The sequence below is a fragment of the Sciurus vulgaris genome, assembly GCF_902686455.1.
Source record: "Sciurus vulgaris genome assembly, chromosome: 7".
In the NCBI taxonomy this organism is placed as follows: Eukaryota; Metazoa; Chordata; class Mammalia; order Rodentia; family Sciuridae; genus Sciurus; species Sciurus vulgaris.
This window is the reverse complement of record NC_136467.1, coordinates 112,113,319-112,138,921: the sequence shown is the minus strand read 5'-3', so window position 1 is coordinate 112,138,921 and position 25,603 is coordinate 112,113,319. Positions and strand designations below refer to the sequence as shown.

Here is a 25,603-nt window from a genome sequence, read left to right as displayed (position 1 = left end):
GGATTTTGACCTTGTGACTCTACTTAATCCACCTGTAAATTATAGTTCATATTTTGTCTCAGCACCAAGACAGTTAGTTGACTGCGGTTACTAGATGAAATGGTGATGATGAGATTATTGATGCTGCTGCTGCTGGCTCCCATTGATTGAATACTAGCACAGTATTAGCACAAGCAGGAAATTTGCATTGGTTCATTAATTCCTTGCTATAGCCTTATAAAGCATGTACTATTTTTACTCCCATTTAACAGTTGAGAAAAGCGAGGATTAGAGTTTTAAGGAGCTAGCCCTGGATTACACACCCAGTAATTAGGGAACTAGATAGTAGAACCAGTTTAACGTCTTTATCTGCTTAACTACCATGTTCTCAGATACTGACAATGTATAGGAAATAAGACAGGGATGGACTTAAAGGAAGGTTTGGGGTAGCAGAGGTTATAGCAGTTAAACTAATTTTGGGGTTTTTTGGCTGCCACATCATGTAATGCCAACTCTTAATATGCCAGGATCCTGCTCTATTTATAACTGCAAAATGGAGGAAGCTGCTTCGAAGTCTTAGGGTAATTAGCACTTAGAAGAGGCTGAAGTTAGATTCACTGCAGAGGACAGGTCAGGCAACACAAGAAAAAATTCTGAGCCAGGAAGAGTGGGGAGAGAAATATCCCTTCCCTGTGCTTGTTGAGGACAGTTCACACAGCTCATGTGTCTCCACTTTCCAATGTGGAAAATGAAACAGGTGGTGCACACCACCAGAGATGGAGAGAAACTCTTCCTACATAACTTACATGGGGCACCAAAGTCTGTGACTGCATGCTTCAAGGGAGTGGCAGTATCCTTCAGTCCACGTATGCACTGGATGCAGGCTCTGCCTGCTGTGTGCAACGCACCATGCTGGGTGCCGGGTAGGTAAAGCTAAATATGATGCTTGTTGCCTGCTTCCACGTGCTTGTGCTGGAGCTGGGAGAAAAGATGTCCACAACTACAATGCTTGGTGCAAAAGACTGTCCTCGTCTATGTGGGGTGCTGCCTGACTCTAAAAGCAGGCCTAAGTCCAGCAGTTGTCTCTGGAATGCTTTTCAAGGGTTCTTCTTGAAAAAATAAATAAATAAATAAGTTTTACAAATGATTCCTCGTGACAATCCCAGGTTTTTTGACTAATAGAAAAGTAAACACCTTTATGAAAATAACCACCTTAAAACATATTTATGCTTTGGCATGACTGTGCTTTGCAGATTCTTTTCCAAGAGCAATGCTCACAGAGAGTACACAGAGAGTAGAGGACAAGGACAGAAAAAGCAGGAAGTGGGTTCAGGGAATGTGTGGCTTCTGGAGGACTGATTTTACCTACGTTGTCACTTTGTTTAAAACCAAGTCTGTCCAGAAATTTGCATAAGTTAGAATATTTCTTGCCATGCCTTTGAATTCTTTTGCCTTGTGTATTATTATAAACTTTCAGGGCACAGTCAAAAGGTAAATGGAGATTTGGTGACTGTGTTAGTCATTTTTTTTTTGTGTCTGTGACTAAAATACCTGCCAAGAACAATTTAGAAGAGGAAAGCTTTATTTTGAATCATGGTTTCAGAAGATCAGTCCATGGTTGGCTAGCTCCATCATTCTGGTCCTGAAGTGAGGCGGAACATCAAGATAGAAACATCATGGCAGAAGGGTGAGGCAGAGGAAAGCTGCTCAGCTCAAGGCAGCTGGGGCTGGGGGAGGGGGCGTGTGGCAGAGGGTGGGGGGGGGGGAGAGAGAGAGAGAGAGAGAGAGAGGGAGAGAGAGAGGAAGGAAAGAAGGAAGGAAGGAGCTAAGGAGAAGACAAACCTTCCCAGAGTGCATCCCCAGTGACCTACTAGGTCCTATACTTCCTTGAAAACATCAATGGATTAATCCATTTGATGGATAAGGTCAGAGCCCTCATGGTCCAATCATTGCCTAAAAGTCCCACCTCTGAATCTTGCTACAATGGCGACCATGCTTTCAACACACGAGGCTTTTGGGGGGCATTCCAGATACAAACCATAACAGTGATTGTTTTTGTTTTCCATCTGGAGAGTAGACCCACTGGTCAGTTGTGGCAATGTGGATTTCTTTGACTGAGCCTGGATGAGAATGTTTTGGTAATTTGCTTCTGTCATTAAGCAAGTCATCTCTTTCTGTTTGTTTTTTAAAGGCCATAGAATCACTGAAGGCATAAAAATGCATGCCAAGAGATTTCTAGGATTACCATACAATTAATAAAAGCCATGATCTAAATTTTATTTAATTTCACCAAAGAAAGTGAAGGCACAACATCTTGAGTTTAAAATTGTATCTTAAAAAAAAGGTCATCTGACAATGAAAATCAAATCTAAAACATGTTAAGTCATCAGGGGCTGCAGGAGATTCATCAGGGTTGAAGACTTCTTTCTTGGACACTCAAGTTCCCCAGAACCCTGCTGGCCTTGGGTATACTTGCCATAAATAAATCATCCTGAGTTTGCTGACCTGGAGCAGTGAGTGGGCTGTCCTTCTCTGCCCCCTCCTCTCCTGTGAGGGTAAAATGTCATCTTGAATTTTTAATGCCACCCCCAATACTGTGTGTTAAGTTTCCACAAAGTTTGCCAGAGGAATTAGCTGCTTTTTAATAGACAGTTCCAAGAGGTCAGAAAATAAGGAAATTTGAAGACAATTATTGTCTGATCCAACATACTGGATCCTACATTTTCAGAAAAAAAAAAAAAAAAAAGGCTTCTAGAATTTTACCACCTGGTCTGACATATTGGAATTTAATTTATTTAACACAATAACAACTGAGTTATGATGACTTCTTGCTTCCTTCCTGTCTTTCCTCTGGCAGATGTGGGAACTGCCTGCCCAGGGGAGCATGACACATCCTGGACCTACTCAGAGAAAGTGTGACTTCATAAACTCTCTCAGTGTAAGGCAGTTGTTGGCCCATTCTCCATGACTCTGGAGACCAAGAAGCCATTGGCCTCTCAAGGCCCCTATTAACAGCCTTCTGGTCAAGGTTCTCGATTTTGTGTCTTTTGTGAGTTTATGCTCTATGTTTCCATTTTTATCAAGCAATATTCCTGAATCAAAAGCAGATGAAAATGTATTTCGTGATTATTCAAATTCAAGGTAATTTTAACCTTATTTTTAAAAATGCATATCTACTTTTTAAATTTAGTAAATATGAATGACAGATATTTTTAAAAATATGGAGACATATAAAGAAGAAAAAATAATGACAAGCACCTGTAGGTCACTGTGAAAATATAACCTCTGTTAACAATTTGATATATTCCCTACCTATATGTCTTCTACACAAGGTTTTAAAATTTTGTTATATCTTACAAAATTCAGATTTATACTACATTACTAGCTGATTTCTGCCATGACCCCACTAACTTCCACATCTTATTTTTCCTATGAAATAGCATTCATAAAATTTCTCATGTGTCCTGGTCATTGGAAGCACTGGAAAAGGAAAGCACAGTGAATGTGAATATTTGGTATCATTATCTGTCAAAAATAAGCTTCAGCAGTAATGTAACCATATGGAGTCAGATGTTAGCACTTTGGGATAGGTGGGGGTGAGGCCTAGAGTTGAAGAGAGGATGCCAGAATTACCCCATAGTTGCCTAAACCATTCTCTACTAGGATTTGGATGAAACTTCAATTATCTTTGAAAGTAAAGAAGCACACTGAACTTGATTTCTGGACATGAACTTTGCCTTACTCACTCCTGGATACCAATTCCCTCAACCCTGGATGTGCACTTTTTCCTCTTGCAGCTCTGGGATTGAACATGTTCCTTCATGTAGTGGGAATCTGTATAGTTCATTCAGTGGTCCTTTGCACTGATCCTTTCTAAGACTCAGAAAGGGACCTACCATAGTGCTCACATTATCATAGCATTTTGTAAAATTTGCAAGCATAAGATATTGGAAGTGCAGTCAGTTAACACCAATATCTATTTCCACTGCAGTTCTCCTCTGTTACACTTCCTCTGGCATCAGGAGATATTGAGGTGGCCATGGGCATTCTGAGGACTTCACTGAATGGGAAGTTAAATTAGGGATAGAGTTTAGGTTTAGTGAGACACATTTATGTGACCCTAAGTCATTTCTGGTGACAGAGATGTTATTGTTAACTCTCCTAGTGAGAAACTAGCTTCCCACAATACTATTGACACCTATTGGACTGATAGTCCAGGTCATGGTTCACAGGCACAAGGTCAGAGGTCATATAGAAATATAAATGAATTCTATAGCACCAGCACCAAAAGTAAGGAGGCCATGCAGCAGGAAGACAGTTTGAAATATAGAGTTATAACCTAGACTATGGAAAGTCGAAAAAATAAATAGTTGCATTTTTACAACCAAACTACCAATACTAAAATCCAAATTTTAATGGATCGTATCTATAGAGGAAATACACTACCTTTTCCTTTTCCCATGAATACCATAAGAAGGAATAAATAGGAATATTATGAAATCATTGTCAAACAAAGGGGCAATCAAAGTGTATGCTGTCAAGAAAATCAGAGAGAAAGTATTGTAGATGAATTAATAAAATAGTGGCTATTAATTATTTACCTAATTATTTAATTTTAATAAAATATTAAGCTACTTTTCTGGATTTTTTTTTATCTGTGGTACTTAATAGCTTTTTAAAAGTCTGTAATTGGTTATAATTATTTTTCTTAGTCTAAATAGTCACATGTGTCCAATTTTATATTCACAAAATTGTACATGTTTGTTGAGCAGGGTCCTGTGATTGCATGAGCTTCGTGTTGGACAACACCTGGGTCTGCCCCTGCTACCCATCCACCTAGGAATATGATCAGGCCCTGACTCTCCTCCATTCTCCTAATTTCAAATGCTCTCCCTGCTTATCCCCTGGCCTTACATACAGTCTTACCTTCCAATCTCTTTGCTCTGTGTTCCATATCTCACTCTAGCCCTGACCTGCCTTGGTCTGCCCAGCATTCACCCTCAGGACGTGGGGGCAATAAAGAGCAGTTTAACCAGTGGGAAGCTGGCAAATTGATTAGGTGCCACTTGTCTCCAGGGGAAGAATTGGCCCAGAGTCTGAGGTGTTGGGTCAGTCAAATATATCATGGTGGCTTAGCCTCAGAATGCATGGTCCAGACCCTGGCAGCAGCATGGGAAATGGACTCTTCCTGATTGGCAAACAATGGTAAAGTTCAGACTAAATCTAATTTGAGAATTCAAATTTGAGAATTTGAAAACCACAGTGGTCAAGGCAAGGGAGGAAAAACAAAGGAACCTGCTGTTGAAAAGCACTTTTCTAAAGGCTTCCTGTCTGAGTTTCCCCTAAATTCCTAGGATAAGGGTAGATTGGACAAAATAAGACCCTGACTCCTCTAGTGGTATTTTGCTTTGCAAAGGAAGGTAGAAAAGAGAAGCATAGGGCTGCTCCACAGGAAAATATCAAGGGAGAAACCCCAGAATCTCATTCATAATTGTCCTTTCCTCATCCTGGGAAAATGGGTGATTTGCATCCTTTAAATATTTTTAACCTATGTCCAAGCATAACATCTCCCAGGGAGTTGATAGCAGTAAGAATGAGTGATAAAGAAGCAACTATCACAAATTATCAAGAAAATCCTTGGGACCTAATCTTATCCCTGCCTCTACAAGAACTTAATCCCCACCTTCTACCCATCTTACCTCCCTCCCCTCCCCTCTTCTCTACTTTCTCTTTTCTTTTCTAGCAAACAGAGGAAGTAGGTAATACAAGAGACAATGAGAATAGCCAGCCACTGAATTGTCTTCTGAGAGAAGGAGTTTAAATTCACTCACATAACAAGTAGAACACATAGATAAAAATGTGAATTTGGAGAGCTCCAGACCCAGATATGGGTCCCAGTTTCAGTACAACCTTCTGATTCAGGCAAGAACTATAGCTGTAGGCATCCTGGCTGTGGGAATAGACAGAACTTATTTCAACAAGTGATAAAACATTGAGTTGCATAAACCATTCTAGGGGCAGGAATGTAGATTTAATATAGACCAAAATTTTCACTTGTCATCAGCTTTGACAGCCTGTGTAAATACCCTCAGGCAAACAGCTCAGGATGCATCAATTCCAATGCATGGCATACTGTAGCTACTGTTTCCAGAATGAGAAATGCTGAGTTAAACAAGACACAAGGGTTCTTGACTGAGTTTTCTGCTCCCGTTATAGGTTAATGTGTACTGTGAATCTGTAAGAGGAAGAGGAAGTAGATAATATTTCTCAAATTTCTTAATCCATATAACTTTATTTTATTTATTTATTTATTTATTTATTTTGTGGACTATTTAAAGGGACTAACCTCTGCAGGCATGTACTTTGGGAAATAATCACTAGGAGATCCTATGATGCCCATAGCCTCCATGGCAAACCAACCACTTTAGAACTTTCTGGGCGTCACTGATCTGTTTATCTACTTACTCGTTGATCCTTTTCCATGTTTCTTGGTGTCTGCATGGGTCTTTGGGCCCATACCCTTATCAGAACCACCAAAGTTTATCTTAGTGACAGTAACTGTCCCTGTAGTTGTGGGCAGAGCCAGCCTCCTTCACAGAGATGCCCTGTGTTCTGGTTCTGGCTATTTGGTTAAATTGAATTTTATGACATGGACATAAATAAAAAAGGGGAGGCTTTCAAAAAGATCTTTTAAATGGAAACAAGACGAGATATCATTTGTCCAAAGACAAAATAAACTCCGTATCCTGACATGTCCGTCTACATGATTTCGTTACTCCTGCTAATTGGAGACCATGCCCACTGATGGCCAAGATTGAATCACTCCGCATTAGGGCAGAGTTCTAACAGATGCCAGACCAATTTGCTGCTCTATAAACCATAGAAATTAAAACTTTAATAGATGCCTTGGTCTTCCAAAACACAGGGATATTATTTTAAGACTAAATAAGAGTTGTTGCCAGGGAAATGGGTGTTTTCTCTTGCTTCTTAGCAGCAAAGGCATAGGCTCTGAGGCACTTTAGAGATGGCACCAGATATATTTTAAGCAGAATGCTCTAAACTTTTTTCTTGGCATTTTTTTTTTTTTTTTTTTTTTTTTTTTTTTTTTTTTGCGGTGCTGAGGATTGAACCCAGGGCCTTGTGCTTGTGAGGCACTCTACCAACTGAGTTATATCCCCAGCTCTTTTCTTGGCATTTTTAAGGTTAAGAAACTGTTTCTGAAATTCACAACAGAGTCTTCAATTTATATTTGAGACATGAAGCATATATCTCAAAGTATCCTAAAAGAACAAAAAATAAGAAAACAGAAACCGTTTCAAAAAGTCATTGTATGTGAGCGTGTGTGTTTGTGTGTGTGTGTGTGTGTACACGCGTGCGTGCGCACGTCTATCTGCCTGTCTCTGTATTTTCTTCCCTGAGGATTCTTTGAGGTGAAAGGGCAAAATTTCTGAAAGCAGAAAATATTAATTACAAAGAAAAATTGTTCTGTCCAGACACCACCAACAACCCCTTTTTCTGGCTACTTAGAATACATAAAAGAACCACCCAGTCTTGGATTATCAGCCGTCTGGTGTCTGTGGTTTCTCCAGCTCCGCAGCACTCAGCTCCTTCAGGCTGGAGAGCACTGCACTTGCGCAGGCCCAGCCCAGGGCGGGGGTCAGCCCGCACTCCTGGTTGGTTGAGTGATGTTTGCCGTGTTGAGTGATGGTGACTGGGAGCGTGGAGACCGGCTTGCGGGCTCTGCCCCTACCCTATTGTCATAGGCGGCAAATTACTGAACCTCTGTGGGCCACAGTTTCTGCACATTGAAAACAAACATGTCGGATCCAATGACATCTGTGGTCTCTTCTAGATCTAGCGATCTCTGAGTCTCGATCTCTATCTCAAGGCCTTCTCTTGCCCAGGGAGGGTAAACTTCCTTGCCCTAGGTCCACACCATGTAAATGATTTGGGTTTTTTTCCTTCTTTACTAAGTGTTCTTCCCTATGTTATTGTTGCCCAGGGTGTCTCTAAAGGCAGGAGGACTGGGCAACAAGCCATGTGAAGTGTTTAAAGAATGTTCAAACATCTTTTCCCTTTCACATTCTAACTCTTGTGACCTGATAACTGAATTTCACAACATTAGTAATTCCTTGTATTTGTCTAGTGCTTTGCATTTGAAAAAAAATATTGTATCCTATTTTGTCTTTTGATATTCACAACTGCCTTATAAAACGGAAGGAGCTGATAGGATTCCCATTTTAGAGATATGGAGATTGGGGCTCAGGGAAGTTAATCTGCCTCATGTCACCGATGGTTATGCTAGCCCGAGTTTGGCCTGCATGTTCTTTGCATTGCACTCACTGAGATAAGGCATCTCCACAGTGAAGTCAATCTGTTCCTTGAGTCGGGTGGGGGTGGTATGCAGGATCATTGACTCAGTTTCCTTTTGCACATACATTCAGCAAACATGTCTACTGGTTGCAGTTCCAGAGCTTTCACATACCAGAAAATTCAGTATTTTCCAGCATACTTTTTGGAATGCTAGCAGGATGAGATTTCCCTGAAAACAAAGAAATTCTTGTGGTCAAATAATTGGGACATTCTTCATACCACAACTTCTCTTTGAGATTTGTAGTCCATATTTGCAAATTAAAGGTGCTGAGATGTCCTGCAGTCAAGAGCCCTGTTTAAATACTTAAAATTCATCAGTTCTCAAACTGCACGTAGAACCCTTAGTTCATACACAATGACGGAAAGATTACTACCCACAGATTCTTCTGAGAGCCTGCAGAAATGAAAGTATAGATATAATGAGAGGAATTAGCTCAACACAGCAGAGAAAATGAGATGGAGGTCACTGATGGGCAAAGGATTTAGACAAACTTCCAGAATAGAGAAGGCAGCTGGGGGCGTGTTGACTGGTGACACAGGACAGAAAACTCTGTAGCCCAGAATAAATCCCAAGGAGGCTGCAAAGAAAGAGGGAACCATGTCCTTTGCCAGGCCCTTGGAGAAGCTGTAAGCTTGGAGCTGGCCATCCCACAGTGGGTGAGAGGTTTGATGTAGGCTCAAGTGGAGGGACTCACTGAAAACCCACCTTAGAAGCACTGGGTGGGACAGCAACCTCTGCCACCTCTCAACTCTGAGCAGAGCACTGAAAGCCTAGCATTTACCCCTGGACTCTCAATGGAAGGTTTTCTCCTCAGGAAGCCCTTGAGGGTCTGGAGACAGCTCATGCCACATGTGTGGCAGTGCCAGGGTAAAGCCTTTCTTACTCTAGCATTTGAAAATCTATCTCCCTTCTGTTCACCCTCAAGCAAAAATGGTTGACTTGGCCTACCCAATCTCTCTACCCTTATAATGTAGCATGGAAAGCTTGGGAACAGGACCTCATAGAACAATATCAAAGTTTTTGAAATTAAGGTGACTGTTAAAAACAATAAACGTAATAGAAGAGCTGGAAAATACAGAAGGTCATAGAGAAACCAACCAACCAACCAAGGAGAAAATATGAGACAAAAGAAAAGATGGAAGCCAAATTCAGAAAAGCCAACATCCAAGAGATGAGAGTTGCAGAAAGCAACTACAGAGAAAGGAGGGCAGGGCCTGACACACAGTACATGCTCAGTACAGTCATTCATGTGCCAGAGCTCAGTCAGGCCAGGTCCCTGCCCTGCAACCGACCAACATTATATGGGGCAGAAAGACGACCTAAATGCCAGGCCTGTGCTGCAAAGAAAACTGGAGGATAAGGAGACAGCAATATGGAGGTTCATATTAGCTGTTGTGGACATGACACTTAGAGAGACATTGAAGCCAGGAACTGAGCCAGGTTCACTCAACATTTGCTAAGTGACAAAAAAGCTGAAGGTATGTAGATAGAGGAGAGAGAGGTGCTGAGCACCTCTGTAAACTGAGGGGTTCCACTAGATAATCTCCCAGGCCTGTCGTAATTTGGAAAGTGCCCTTTCCTCCCACCCAGCAAATCCACTTTAATCACCGAGGTTGGCAGCAGCCCTCCCAGGGAATACATCATGTCTCATGACGTGCTGAAAACACCAGGTCCAGCTTTATCACGCTCTGGGCTGCTTCTCTCAGCAAACTATTTTCTCTGCGCTTCCCTGGGAGCTGGGGTTTTATACTGTGTCTATTTTTAGTTGTCGTGCGCGCAGTGGCTGCTGGGATCAGTTGCCTCAGGAGGCTGATGAGAACTTTACCCTGGGGAGAGGCATTCCATTCTGTAACCCTGCCCTGAAGAGCTCTCTAACTGAGATTTGACAGTTTACAACCTCTGAGAATGAGATACCACTTCATGAAACATAAGCTCAGGTGGCTTTGCTGTGTACTCTGTGGTCAGCAAGAAATTGTCCATAGTGATTTTGGTCAGAAGATTAATAGCTCCCATTTGAACTTTTTATTGAGATAAAGGGATCAGATTTTTTTTTTTTTTTTTTTTGAGGGGGGAGTATTGTTACTTGGAATGCCGTGTTGTGGGTAGATTGAGGAATGCTGCCCCATATACTGATTTTTTCATGAGGGCACCCAGAATCTGTGCCCATACAGTGTGGTTAGTCAAACTAGGATTGACTGGCATTCAGGAAAGCAACCCGAGAAGTCTTGTTGGAAGATTCTAGTAGGTATTTAATTTTCCAGGTCTGTGCTTCCTTCTCTGCCCCAAGGTAATAAAGGAAAGATTAACTGTAAAGTCCAATATGGCCAAAATCATCTTCTCCTAGCACACTTCTGACACTACAATTTCCTGGTTAATCCCCAGCAGCTCCCTGCAGACCAAACATACTCTAAAAGTTTAGACTGCTCTTCAAAGACTATCTATGGTCCAGGTCAATCCCCACATATAAATTCTCATCATGTCCCATATCTCCACTTTCACCCCACATGCTCCATCCCAACTATGTTATTGAAATTTCTCTACAAATGTGTGGTACCGGTTGAATATTGCTTATCTGAAATACTTGGGGTCAGACCTACATCTTTCTCACTGAGCTGAAGGTCCTTGAAACAGGGAGAAATCTTGTTCATCCCTGTGTCTTTCATAACTGAATAGCACAGCATCTTTAACGTGTTAAAATGGTGACTGTCTTTTATTGCATGAGCCCTCTGTATGAGGTATGTCTGAAACCTCCCTAGGCTCTCATTCACCTTACAATAAAGATAATGTGTCCTCATTTTAAAAAAAAATGTTAAACATCTGGGCACAGTAGCTCAGAAGACTGAGGCAGAAGATTGCAAGTTCTAGGACAGCCTTGGCGACTTGGCAAGATTATCTCTAAAAATAAAAAAATAAAAAGAGTTGGGAATTGTGTTCAGTGGTAGAGTAACCCTGAGTCTAATCCCAGTTCTGAAAAAAAAAAGAAAAAGAAAAAAAGAGAAAAGAGATGGAAACTTTTTTGAGTTTCCGTATGTAAAATGGTGGTTTCTGGGGGCTGGGGGAGGGGAGATTTTATATATTGAGTATAGAGTTTCAGCTTTGCAAGATGGTAAGAGTTCCCTGGGTGCAGTGGTGATCATGGTAGAGAAGCAGTGTGAATATATTGAATGTCACTGAACTGTACACTTACTAACGGTTATGATGTTAAATTTTATGTTGTGTATATTTTACTGCAGCTCTAAAAATGATGAAACGGAGGCACAGAGATGTAAAGTAACTTGACTAAAAGTAGAAAGGGGATTTGAGCCTGTTGGTCCACTTTGTGGGTTTGGTTTTGTTCGGTTGGGTTGTCTTTCCCCATTGTATGAATGTTGTTCCTCAGGACAAATCATTCACCCTCCAGATGAATGAAGGAATAGGTGCCTCCTCTGGACAAACAAAGTAAAATAAGGTGCCCCTCCCTGCGAAAGCAACCCTGTAGGGGCCTGACAGCTCAGGTGGGCTTGGCTGGATGCCAGCTCCTTGCCTATCCCCTTGGCCAAGTGCCCTGGTGTGTGTCAAGTCTGAGTAGTGGTGTGTGGAGCAGCTGGCCCAGCTCACAAGAGATGACCCTGCAACTCTTCCCAGCTCCCTGCTCTGTAATGCTACCTTGGTAGCCATCAGCCAGCGCAGTGAGGTACAGAAATCAGCAAATGCTTAAAAGGAGCGTTTCCCTCCATCAGAGAGCCCCCCTGGTCACCACTTTCTGCCATACCATTGTGTACCACGTACTTGAAAGTCTTATTCTCCAGTATTCCACTGTCTTCTGGGGTGACCCTGTTTATATCAGTGACTGCAGCTATTATCTCTACAAGTCAATGAAATTCCTATCTCTAATCTAGTCCTTTTGAATTTCTTACCTGAATGTCTACCTACTAGGCAAATAACCTGTGGAGTCCAAAGGCACATTAAAATATTGAAAACTGCAGGGTGCAGCACATACCTGTAATCCCAGCGGCTGGGGAGGTTAAGGCAGGGGGATTGTGAGTTCAAAGCCAGCCTCAGAAACTTAGTCAGGCCCTAAGCAACTCAGTGTGGACCCTGACTCTAAATAAAATACCAAAAATGCCTGTGGATGTGAGACTCAGTGGGTAAGCACCCCTGGGCTCAATCCCTGTTACCAAAAAAAAAAAAAAAAATTTTAAATAGCCCCACTTCCACTTCTAAGCCCCCCACAACCTGCAAGTCCAGGTTCTACCCTAATTAGCAGTGTTGTAATTCCCATGATCTTCCACATTCAACTGGGCACCATGTCTCTCTCCTAGAAGGTTTTCAAAGTCATTCTCTTTTTTTTTTTTTTTTCCCCATTACCTTTTGTTAATTTCGACCCTCATCTTCTCTCACCTGTGGTACAGTGTTACATTCTTTTTTTTTTTTTTTTTTTTTTGTTCTGGGGAACTGAACACAGGGGTGCTTAACCACTGCTCAACAGCCCTACCCCCATTTTGTATTTTATTTAGAGTCAGGGTCTCACTGAGTTGCTCAGGGCCTCAATAAGTTGCTGAGACTGGCTTTGAACTCACCATCCTCCTGCCTCAGCTTCCTGGGTTGCTGGGATTATAGGCGTGCATCACCGTGACCAGCTTGTTGCATAGTCTTTATATCTCAGCCTGCTAACTGGTCTGCCAGCTTCCATCCTCCTCACTGCACCTGAGATACTTTGTGTATAAACATAATCACATCATTATTCTGCTTATCTTTTGGTAATTTCCCTGTGCTTACACTAAAGTTTAGCCTCCTTGGCACAGAGTCTTCTACTGTAAGATATCAAACTTGATTTTCAACATCATCTATCTACCCTCTGCTCCCTCCAGCACACATTCAGTGAGTCACTTGCTGATCCCAAATAACCTTGAGATGATTGCTACTACCTGACTTGCCTTCTCCCCGTTCTACCTGAGTTTCCTCATGACCTTTATGAACCACTCACGTGTTCAGTTGTGAACACACCCTCTCTCTTCCTAAAAGATCAGTCACTCCTTCCTCACATGGTATTACTTCCCATGGCCATATTTGTGGGGAGATAAGGGTGTTCTTGCCTAATCTCCTTGCAAGTCCTCTGTTAATTTTTATACTTTCACCTAACTGGATACCTAGCACCTAACAGATCCTAAATGATCTTAATAATCCAGAGACACAAAGTTGAAACTCAAATAAAATGATTTTGCTCTCTATTTGTATCTCTACTGTGCTTACTTAGTACCATGTCTAATATATTCTAGAACCTGATTCTATCTGTACTCTAGTATTGAATTTGTTTATCCTTAATATGTTGATCCTTCCTTCTGAGCCAGCTGATCTGAGCCTCACAGGAAGGGCCCCTACCTTGGCCTGTTTTTCTACCTCTCACACTGTCTGCACATGAAGTGCAGAGTGCAGGTTCAATAAAGATGTATCCATCTGTTGATTCAAGAGGTATTAAAGGGACATATAGGGAAGAAAAGGAAATTGACCCGAGACTCATTCTTGCAGCTATAAAATTTTTATTATGGAGTTAGAACTCATTATACTCGCAAGATAATTGTTCAAGCTTGATCTTCATCTTTTCTGAGTATTTTAACAACTCCCCTCCCACTCAGGATTCCCTTCACTGCTTTAATTTGGTAAAGAATTTTTTTTGTGTGTAATTATCAACAATTTTTAATATCATTGACTATCTGTTGTTTCGACTGAGGATGAGAATGGTCGAATGAAGGATTCTATCTTTCTGTCTGCATTACCTGACTGGAGGGGTAACATCTTCAGTCCTCAAGGTTTCTGCAGCTTTGGTAGAAACTCCTTGCCTCAGATAGACTCTCAGTGGGCCTGGGTTTGGCCAGTGGATAGTTATAGCTTTAGTGAGATTTGCAAGAGTTGATCCTAGTTGTATAGCTTTGTCTAAATGATTATCATTTAAAACCAATTAACTCATACACAATTACATCGTAGACTCTGTTTAGCAAAGTGGATATTTTCCACTGGTTGTGTCTTTATTTTTACGGGCATGAGCATTCTTCTGTCTCACTAAACCAAATCACGAGCCATACAAGAATAAAGGCCCAGAGAAGGGCTACATAACTGATTAGATTTCCGTCTCAGATCTGAACTCAGGTCTGATCATTCTACAACAACACTGTCCTGTGGAATGTTCTGTGACAACAGAGAAGTTCCATGTCTATATTTCCCAATGCAGTAGCCATTAGCCAGATATGGCTGCTGAATACTTGAAATATGTGTGACTGAAGAACTAAAATTGTTTTATTCCATTTAAACTAATTTAAACACAGGTGGCCAATGGCTATCATTTTGAATACTGCAATTCTAAAAGAACCAATCCAGTTTCCAGAGAGTTGCTATTGTCAATATTAAAAGACTACCTGCCACATTGTTTCCTTCCCTGTCACCACAGGAGAACATAACAAAAATATTTCTGTAGAGGGAAATACACCCAGTCCTATGTTTTTGTCCAATGAACAATAGGTACTCCTGCCAGTAATTTATTGCCACCTTGCATGTTTACCTTGTGGGTGTGATCACTGAAACCTGAGAATATCAGTTGTTTCCTAAACAATTCACCCACTTGTTGATTTTGGCTGTTGCCATGTGACTGTTGCCCACCCAGGCCTGTCAGTAGACACTGATGGCTTTTGATAGACCTGGCACTACTGTTAACACCAAGACTTATGGAAGGAGGTGAGAGGGCTCTGCTGATAAAGCATAAAAATGGGCATAGTTTCAAGCCTGGCTTTCTAATCTTCGTCTTCACAAGAAGGTGCAAGTCACTTAGCGTCTGCACTAAAACATGTTCTGCTCATAGTCTCTCCCTATTTTTGAGGGAATGTCATCCATCTAGAAGCAGAGTTGCCTGACAATGCATTTTTCTCATGTGCACATTACAATTCATACATTCTGGACATCAGAATATAACTTGAAAGCAGGATACCATTTTGGCAATAATAAAATCCATGTTTCTTAGAATTTTCCAAAGGAATTAATGGAGTCACCAGAAGCTTCAGTGGTAAGAGAGTTAAAAAATGAGGCTTGTATCAGTGAATGATTAACTAGGACATCCATTTTTTTTTCTATTTCCTCATTGTTAAGAACTTAAGGAATACAATAAATACTTTGCAAAAGACAGCAGAAAGAAGAAGTCAAAAGGAACATTTGCCAGAAGGCCAAAATATTTTTCTGTTGCTGTTCTCCCACCATGTCACTTTAATGTCATCATCATTGGATTTAAGTCCAGTTGAGCTTTGTGACTGTACTTCAAATTCTAATTCAAATTTGAAATGAAGAAGCCAATTTTCTGGGAAAAAAGAAAGGAAGCAACTCAACAGAAACCAGGATCTTAAAAATCAGACACAACCACCTCCACTATTGGTCAGAACAGGGTAAAAGAAATCAGATTTTCCCCTGACAACTAGAACATTCGTAGCAGAAAAACTATAGGAAGTGACAGTTTTCAAACATTGGGAACAGGTAGGTAGCACAGGACCAAATAAAGGATGGCAGTCTATCTAAGTTGAGCAGAAAATGGAGTTTGGAGTTTGAGTAGATCAGGCAGCTAAAATTTGCAGATCTAAAATATCAAAGAAGATGGGGGAGAGAGAAAGAGAGCATGTCCATACTCTAGATCTGCAGACGAGTCCCCTTGAACTTTTGGCTAAGTCCTGATCCACACATGGCTCATGAAGAAACTACCAAGTGGAAAGAACTGGAAATCAGTAGCAGAAAAAATCCCAGAGTCTCACATTAAAACTCCTAACAGTTGGTGTTCTCAGAAGGCAGAGCAAAAGTACCTCTGTTGTAGTTTAGATAGGAGGTTTCCCGGAAAAGCTCATGTGGGAGACAAGGCAAGAATGTTCAGAGGTGAAATGATTAGATTATGAGAGCTTTAACCTAATCAGTGGCTTAATCCACTGATATGGATCACCTGGGTGGCAACTGAGGCATGTAGGGTATGGCTGGAGGAGGTGGCCACTGGGGCGTGCCTTTGGGGTTTACATTTCGTCCCTGGTAAGTGGAGCTCTCTCTGCTTCTTTGTTGCCACGTCCTGAGCTGCTCTTCTCCACATGCCCTTCTGCCATGATGTTCTCTGCCTCATCTCAGGCCCAGAGCTGTGCAGTCAGCTGTGCATGGACTGAGAGCTCCGAAACTATGAGCCAGGAAGCTTTCCCTACTCTACATTGCTCTCGTCAGGTCTTTGGGTCACAGCGATGACGAAGCTGACTCAAACAACCTCTTGGTACACAATGCATTGGGTAGGATCCTCAAAAGGACATTGCTTCAGTAGTAGAGTCAAATTTGCTCTAGAAGAGGGCTCTTCTGGACCCACTCTTATGAAGCAGAAAAGAAGCTTCTAAATGATCCAGTTCATGCCAAGTAGCTTCCCTGCATCCTGGAATGAGGCCTAACATATTTTTAAAGGAATACAGCAAAATATGTATTCAACAACTTTATGTCTAGAAGTCAAAACACATTACCAGAGTATGCAAATAACAAAAAATACAATCTTAAAACCAACAGGGAAAATCAACTAATATATGTAAATGTGTGGATGACAAAAATAGTAAAATTATTATGTAAGGATATTAAAATTGATGTATAAATACACACCATATACATAATAAGGTAGAAGAACACATAATGAGGTGAAACTTGATGATAGATTGAACAACTTATGTTAAATGATAAGTAACTTATTTGGTGTGTGGTATTAGGGATCACACTGGGGTTTTGTGTACGCTGTGCAAATGCAAATCACTAGCTGAATTACCTCTCCCGCCCTTTTTATTTTTTATTTTGACATAGGGTCTTACTAAGTTGATCAGGGATGGCCTTGAACTCATGATCTTTCTGCCTTGCCTTGGCACCTGGAGTCACTGGGATTACAGGTGTACAGCACCACACCTGATTAACAACAGATAACTTGAAGAATAAATTTGCAAACTCACTTACAAGGAAACAGGTAAACTGAATAACCCTATCTCTATCACATGCAGTAAATTTGCAAGGGGGGAAATAACTCTGTACTAAGAAATCTCTAGAGAAGACAGTTTCGCTGGTGAATTCTACCACGCCATTAAAAAAGACAGGATACCAATTCCACAAAGCACTCTTTCAGAAAATAGAAGAGGAAAGACATGCCCAACTCATTCTATAAGGTGAGCATCATCCTAATACCAAAAGCAGACAAATAAATTAAAATAAAGACACAGGATAATATTTGTCATAAACACATATGCAAAAATCTTTTGACAAAATTATATCAAATCAAATCTAGAAATATAGAGAATAACAAATCATGACTAAGTGGGGTTAATTCCAGAAATGAATTGATTGGAAATCAATCAATGTATTTAACACTAAGAAGAAAAAAGTATAGGAGGTAAGGGGGAAGGAAGGGAAGAAGGAAGTAAAAAAGGAAAGGAAAGGAAAAAACTTCATAGTTTGAACAATATGCAAAATGAATTTGAGGTAGATCAGAGAACTAAAGTTACAAAACTTACAGATGAAAACAGGAAAAAATCTTTGGAGCCTAGCACACGAGGCCCTTGGTTTTATCCCCAGGACTGGATACACACACACACACACACACACTTCGTGACTCTGGGTTAGACAAACATTTCTTAGGACACAAAAAGCGCATACTATGAAAAAAATTGATGCGTAGACGCTATGGGTATGGTTTGGATGTGTCCCCCAAAGACTTACATGCTGAAGGCTTGGTCCCCAATGCACTGGTATTTAGGTGGTAGTGCCTTGAAGTCATGATTATATCACAAAGGAAACACCCTTAGGAGGGGTTAATGTAGTTCTCACAAGACTGAATTGCTTCCTTGCTCACACACATGCCCCTTCTGGACATAGCTAGTCCTTCTTCACTTCTCCACCATATTCTGACAACTTGATGGCACAGCATGCTGTTTGGACTTTCCAGCCAGCAGAATCATGAGCCAACAAAACTTTTTTCTTCATAAAGAACCCAGCATCAGGTACTTTGTTAGAGCAATACAAGGCAAACAGACTTTCTCAAGATAAAAATGAGAAAGATTTTGCTCTCCTAAAGATTTGCTCTCCTAAAGATACTGTTATGAAAATAAAGTCAAGCCACAAACTTTTAAACTTCTTTCAAAACATTTATCTGAGAAAGAAATCATATATCAAATATATAAAGAACTTTTAAAATTTAGTAGTAAGAAGACAAAATACTTAAATGATAATAATAAGTAAAATATTTGAATAGCTACTTCACCAAAGGAGACATAAGAGTGAGTAATAAAATGTACAAAAAGATACTCAGCATCATTACACACTAGAAAAAAGAACATTAAAACTTCAATGAAATACTATTATACACATACCAGTATGCTCATAACTTAAAAGACTGACAAGGCCAAGGACGGAAAAGGACACACCTTGAAATCTCATGCAAATTTTGGCAGCTATTTTGAAACAATCTGAATTTTTTTTTAAAGAAGGTTAAATATTCACTGACCATGTAGCTCAATAATTCTACTCCATAGTATTTTCTCAAGAAAAATAAAAACAATCAATACAAAAACTCATAAGTTTATTGAAGCCTTGTGATTAATAGTCAAAAGCTGGGGAGAATCTAAGTACCCTTCAGCTGCTGAACGCATAAACAAATTAAAGTGTATTCATGGGATGGAGTACTAGTCGGTAATAGAAAGGAACCAACAGCTGCTATGTGTATCAACATGGATGGATTCAAAAGCACTATGAAAGAAACCACACACAAAAAACTACATAGTCGAATTCCATTTATATGATATTTTTGAAAAGACAAAACTATAGGGGTAGAAAGAAGAGGCAAAAGAGGTAGCTTATTCTGAGGTAATGGAAAAAGTTCTGTCGTGGTTACAAGCCTGAACACATCTGCTAAAATTCATAGAAGAGTACTCTTCCTCTGTGAATTTTTTAAAGTGTATGAATTATATCACAATAAAGGAGGACTACCCCCCCAAAAGCAAGGTGCATGATAGGGTATGTGGTGTAATACCTCCTGTATTGAGTAAAAGGAAAAGCAAAAAGAGAATTTCAAATATATGAACTTGTACCCATATTTTCCAGAAAGGGCAACAGAAAACCTTGGGAAGCATATTTAATGGAAATGTTTAGAATGGCTTGCCTCAGGAGAAGGAAAAGGAGTGTCTGAGGGAGAACAGTTCCAGAGTGACTCTTTTGTGCCTTTTGAATTGTGAACCATGCAAATAACCAAGCAATAAAGAGAAGCTTCTGGGCTCATCTCATTCAACAGTGTCTAGGAAAACATTGCTTGCCTGGCCTTCCCTGCTAAATTGAAAAATGGCTCCTCATATGTCCGTGCCCTCATCGTCAGAAGCTGTGAATGTTATTTAACATGACAGAAAGGACTTGCAGATGTGAATGCACTAAAGACCTTAAAATGGGGAGACTACCCTGATTTACCTAAGTGGGGTAATCTAATCATGTTGGACCATACAGGAAGATCACATCAGAGGAAGGCAAGGCGATGACGGAAACAGGAAGATTAGGGGTGATGTGACCTGGGCATGCAGTCAGCTTCCAGAAATGGCAAAGAGAAGGAAACCAATGCTCCCCTTTAGCCTCCCACAGGAACACAGCCTGGCGGAGCCTTCATTTTAGTCCCATCACTTGATCCAGGTTGGTGACCTCCAGAGATAAAAGAGGACATTTGTGTTATTTTTAAGTCATTAAACTTTTGCTGACTTGTTACAGCAGCAGTAACAAGTGAACGCACTCATATCCTGTTTTCTATTTCTTTCTGCCACTCCTGCCCCTGGCCACATTCTCTAGTTACTTATTTATTTGTCTATCAGTTTCTTCTCCCACTACAATGCAAAGTGCAGGGAGGCAGGACTTGGTTTTTCTGCATTGTTGTAAACCCAGTGCCTGGCACAATATCTGTTTCAGGAATAAGTGAATGATATATTTAACTAATTTAGTAGTTGGTCAATACTCTGAAATGGTTAAGACTTAAAAACACGTTGGTTGATGGGAGCTAAAACAGGAGAATCACAAGTTCAAGGTCAGCAGGGGCCATTTAGTGAAACCTTATTTCAAAATAAAATTTTAAAAAAGGACAAGGATGTAGCTCAGTAGTAGAGTGCTTGCCTAGCATGCACAGGGCTTGGGTTCAAACCCTGGCAACACACACACACAAAATTGGTTGAATATATAGTTACAAACCTACCTTGCCTGTTATTTTCTGTTTTCTTTCCTTTTTTTTTTCTTTTTTCTTTCTTTCTTTCTTTTTTTTTTTTTTTTTTTTTTTGTTCCTGGGATCGAACAAAGGGGTGCTTAACCACTGAGTCACATTTCAAGACCCATTTTAATTTTTTTAAAAAAAATTTGAGGCAGGGTCTTTATGAGTCTCATAGGGCTGCACTTAAATTGCTGGGGCTGGCTTTGAACTTGTGATCGTCCTGCCTCAGCCTCTTATACTGCTGGGATTACTGGTGTGGGCCATAGTGCCCAACTTCTGCCTGCTATTTTCACTGACATGTCTAGAACAGGTGAGAACAAACACAAATGAATACAGGTGCAGATGAAACCCAAAAGGAGGAAACCCAGATCTGCAAAGTCATTAATGCTGCTGCTAAGAACATGGTGAGCCATAAAGCCCCCTCCAGTGTGGGCGTCCAGCACCTTCCACAGAGATGAGAGAAGAAAGGAGCCTGAGAAGGTCACTTTATAAAAGAAACTTACAATAAAATAAAGAATACGCGAAAGAGTTAAAGTACAATGTAGAATACATTAAAGTATTCCATATCCAGTTAGTAAAAAATAAGTGTACTTCATTAGATTATCAAAACCAGGAAGGGGAAAAATGTGCACTAGAGTTTTCGTAGGTTCATATTGTAATCATTTTTATTAGCAAGAAAGAGCAGTATTTACTAATTTTGTCTTCTTATTCAAAAATTCATGTAAAGCTGAATATTGTATGTATGTTGGAAAAATGTTGCCATCTTGATGAATAAGGATGATTATTTTAACTCTGAATTTCTTTTTATACTTTGATAATAATATTTGTGATCATTACCAAACTTTTTGTTAATGATCACCAAACTTTTTGTTTCAGTATCATAAGCATTAAATAACAACATGCAGATAGTATTTTATACCACTGAAATCATTTTACTTCATCAGAATTTCAAGTATATTGGAGTTGAAAGGGCAAGCTCTGTTATTGAGGCAGCATTTATTGACCGTGTATCTAAAGTATCTGTGACCTTAGAAACACAATGAGGGAAGCTCCAGCACCTGACTGTAGATTTGACTTTCTCCCATAGCCTTGATTTCCTTTATAAAGATCATCTTGAGGAAGAAAATTTAGTGTGTCAGCAAAATGCACTTAATATCTGTCACAAAGATAAGGACTTGAGCAGGAATTTCTACTCACTCATACAAATTCTTCAAAAGTGCTTTACCCGTCGTTTACAGAAGTCAATGGTAAAACATGCATTTAAAATGTACTTTCCTTTAAGGCTGATTAATATTCCATTGTGTATATATACCACAGTCTTTTGATCCATTCATCTACTGAAAGGCAGCTAGGTTGGTTCCATAGCTTAGCTATTATGAATTGAGCTGCTAGAAACATTGATGTGACTGCATCACTGTTTATCATGCTAAGTGAAATAAGTCGATCCCAAAAATCCAAAGGCCAAATGTTTTCTCTCATATGTGGATGCTGATCCATAATGAGGGGGAGGGAAGGACTGAATGGAGGAACTTTGGATTGGGCAGAGGGGAGTGAGGGGAAGGAATGGGTCAGGGGAGTGGGAAAGATGGTGGAATGAAATTGATATCATTATCCCAGGTACTTGTATCAGCACACAAATGGTGTGACTTTACATTATGTAAAACCAGAGAAATGAATAATTGTGCTCCATTTGTGTACAAAGACTCAAAATGCATTCTGCTGTCATGTATAACTAATTAGAACAAATAAAAATAAAAATAAAAATTAAATATACTTTCCAATTCTTGTGATTTGGGGGAGTCCTGGATACATTTTGAAATGACTGATTTAATCAGCCCTACTCTTGAATATGTAGGGGGAGCCCAGGACCATGGTACCAAGTAAGTCTCCCTGGTCACTCAAAGCAAACTGAATCACCAACAATGTCACCTATGTGTGCAAGTGCCTGCCAAAGGCAGCTCTTACCTTCACGAACAGGAAAATCTCAGGGTTCATGGAATCTGTTTGAATTTCTTTCAAATCATCAGTTTCAGAATAGGAGGTAGGGGAGTCCTTGCTGGTGAAGAAGGCCTGGCAGCGCTGGACAGTGAAGCTTGCAGGAGAAGGCAGGTCTTCCTTTATCATGCGTCCATTCTCCTGTGGCTCCTCTGGGCAGGGCTCTTGGTCCTGCAAAGGTAAATGGAATTCTTCCCCTGAGATGTCCCTGTCCTCCTGGGAGTCAGCTGGTTGAGGATCCTGGACCTCAGGACACTCCTCATCTGGTAGGAGGTAGCCTTCTGCTTCTGCTTGGGAAGAGGCCAAGCTGTTCTCTTCATCCCTAACAGCATAGACTGACACAAAATCATATTCATGGTTTTGCAGCCCAGTGGCATACAAGGTGTTTTCTGGTCTTACGTCTTCCGGGTCTGCATCACTATCTTCTGGAACCTCGTATATCGCATCTTTCTGGACTGTGTCATAGATGTTGCTGTAGTCTTCATCACTCATGTTTATAGATCTGACAGTTCCTTCTGCAGGTGACCTGAAGAGATCTGAAATGAGTAAAGGACTAGAAGATGCTGCACCGTCTTACAGAGGAATCAGTGGGTTTTTGCAAAGCAGCAACCTGCCACAGCTCTCAATGACAGGCCTCTAACAATCATTTACCTGAGGCTTTAATAAGCAAACCGCAAGTCCACTGGACAGAAGATAAAGTTTACACACTCAGTTAACTCCTTCACTCCTAAAGATATTTTCAATTAGACTCTGAGATTTTCCTAACTGCCAGAAACTCCAAGATTCTCTGGATAAACTAGAGGTTGAATTGCATTATTATCCCAGTACACACTAAAATTCTGAATATTTAGCCATTTGTCACTAATGGAGCTCCCTCCTCCATTTGCCTCCAACTGAAGAAGTCCCTGCAATTCAGTGGCGATCTATTGTTCTTCCCAATGGTAAGCCATCTATCTAAAGTCAAATTCATTACACAAATCAATTCTTTGTGAATTGGCAAACTTCAATAACTGAGTTATACATGTCCCTGTTAGATAATGAATTCCATTTACATTTCTTATCTGGAAACACCACTAGGCACTTAAATGGCAGAAGGAAAAGATGATAAAAGCTCTGGTCTATGGGCAGGCACATCAGTGCAGATCACTCAAAGGAGACTCAAAGGTTTTTGGCTTTGATTTTTATTTTTCCCTCTTTAATCCGTGTGGTCATCATAGTCAACAAAACATTCACAAAGATCCTCTTGTGCACAAGATACTGAACTGAGAATGAAAGAAAGGAAGTCGAAGATGCAGTCTTTGTTCTTAGGGGTTTTAGATGTAGTTGGAGGACCAGGAAGAGAAACTAAAACCTTAACAGGCACAGAAAAAAAGCTACTTAAGGTTTTTTTTTAGTGCACGTGCAATTGTCCCAGGTCTGAAGTAAGCAGTAAAGAGTGAGATGTCCAAGACTAGCTAGTAGCTATCCTCTGCAGGTGCTGCAGGCACGCGCTCTTTGGTTTTAATGTGGTGTTCTCTGTTCTGCCAATGCCTGCTTCCCTTCACCATGCCATCTACATCTTTCTTTTTGAAGTGACAGTTCAGATGGTCACAAAGGGACTCTAATGCCTAGAAACCATGTAAAAGTGAGAGGCATTGCTACTCTGGTTGACAGGATTCAAAACATTTGATGGGCATCTTATTGGCTATTATATATACTCTTGGGTTCCAGTAATGAATCTAGCAATGCTCAGAAGAGAACTTCAGCAGCATTTTAAAAGTTCTAGCTTTTGAGACAGATTTAAGAATGGGCAAGGGGAAAGAGGCCAGAGACATATTTTAATGACTATCAACACTGGCTATTTATGTTACTGAAAAGGGAGTTTTAATAGGTAAAAATATCTGATAAATTACCTTAGTTTATGCAGTCAGACATTTATAACTGAATGGCCCCAGCACAAATTTTCCTCATGATATCAGATCTGGAGATAACCTAACAGCTCATTCAGTCTAACATTGTATTCCCCATTTGAAAAACCCAGAACTCAGAAAGGGGAAGTGCATGGTCCAAGTTCACAGAGAGTTGACAGCAGAGCTGACTTCAGCTGTGGTTTTTAAACCTCAAACCAGCTTGGTGAGCTTTCTGTTACTCATTCCTTTCATTTAGTGTTTTTCAATCATTTTTTTCATGATCACACCAGGTCTACCCTGGCCCTGTAAAGTAAGATTTTTTTTTTTTTTGCCACCTAAGAACAAAGTTTCACTTCTTTGGGGGTAGATTTCTCCTTTTGAACATGCATGTCTGCTGCCAAAACACTTACTACATGTGGCTCATAATTGAGCCTTGGATTATGAGTTAGTCTACATTTTGACCAAAAGGTCACATTCAGTAATGCATGCATATGTGTATAGCACGTTACTGGATTCTCACAATGACCCAGTGAGGCAGAATGAGGTTGGTTAAGTTTAGGCCCAAGATCACATAGTGTATAAATCAGGTCTGCTTGGCACCCCATCTCAGAACACACCTGTCATGATTGACAATCACAGGTCATAATATGAAACAAGTCATATCACTTTCTGCTCAATATCTGCTATGGTTCCTCATTTCTCTCAGTAAAAGCCAAAGTCCTGAAAATGACCCACAAGATCCTATGTAATTTATACTGGCTCCCCCACACCTGCTTTTCCACCCTTTGCTTAGCTTACTCTAGACAATCTGGCCTTGTCACCATGCCTGGAACATTCTAGAATGTTCCATACAAGGACCTTTACATTGGCTGTTCTCTAACTGGAATACATTTACCCTGGTTATCTGCAGACACAGTTCCTCCAACTTTCATAAGTTGTTGCTCATACAACCACTTCTCAGTGAGACCAATGACAATGACTTCTTATCCTGGCTCTCATCCCCATCTCTCCCCATTACTGAAAACCCTTACCCTGCCTTTTCTTCATCTTTATCATAGCATCTACCACCTTCTAATAAGATATATACTTTACTTATTTAGTGTGTCTAAAGTTTGTTCTCTA

The 25,603-nt window shown here is 40.4% G+C and overlaps 1 protein-coding gene across 1 annotated transcript in view; it reads right to left on the bottom strand.

Annotated features, from left to right (window-relative positions):
- CLIC5 (chloride intracellular channel 5) overlaps window positions 1-23,140 on the bottom strand; it is a 149,100-nt gene extending 125,960 nt beyond the window's left edge. Inside the window, exon 1 of the mRNA XM_079147156.1 lies at window positions 22,563-23,140. Coding sequence (XP_079003282.1) covers window positions 22,563-23,084 — 522 coding nt within the window. The 5' untranslated portion in view covers window positions 23,085-23,140. The remainder of the gene's footprint in view (window positions 1-22,562) is intronic.
- Between the last annotated feature and the right edge of the window lie 2,463 nt (window positions 23,141-25,603).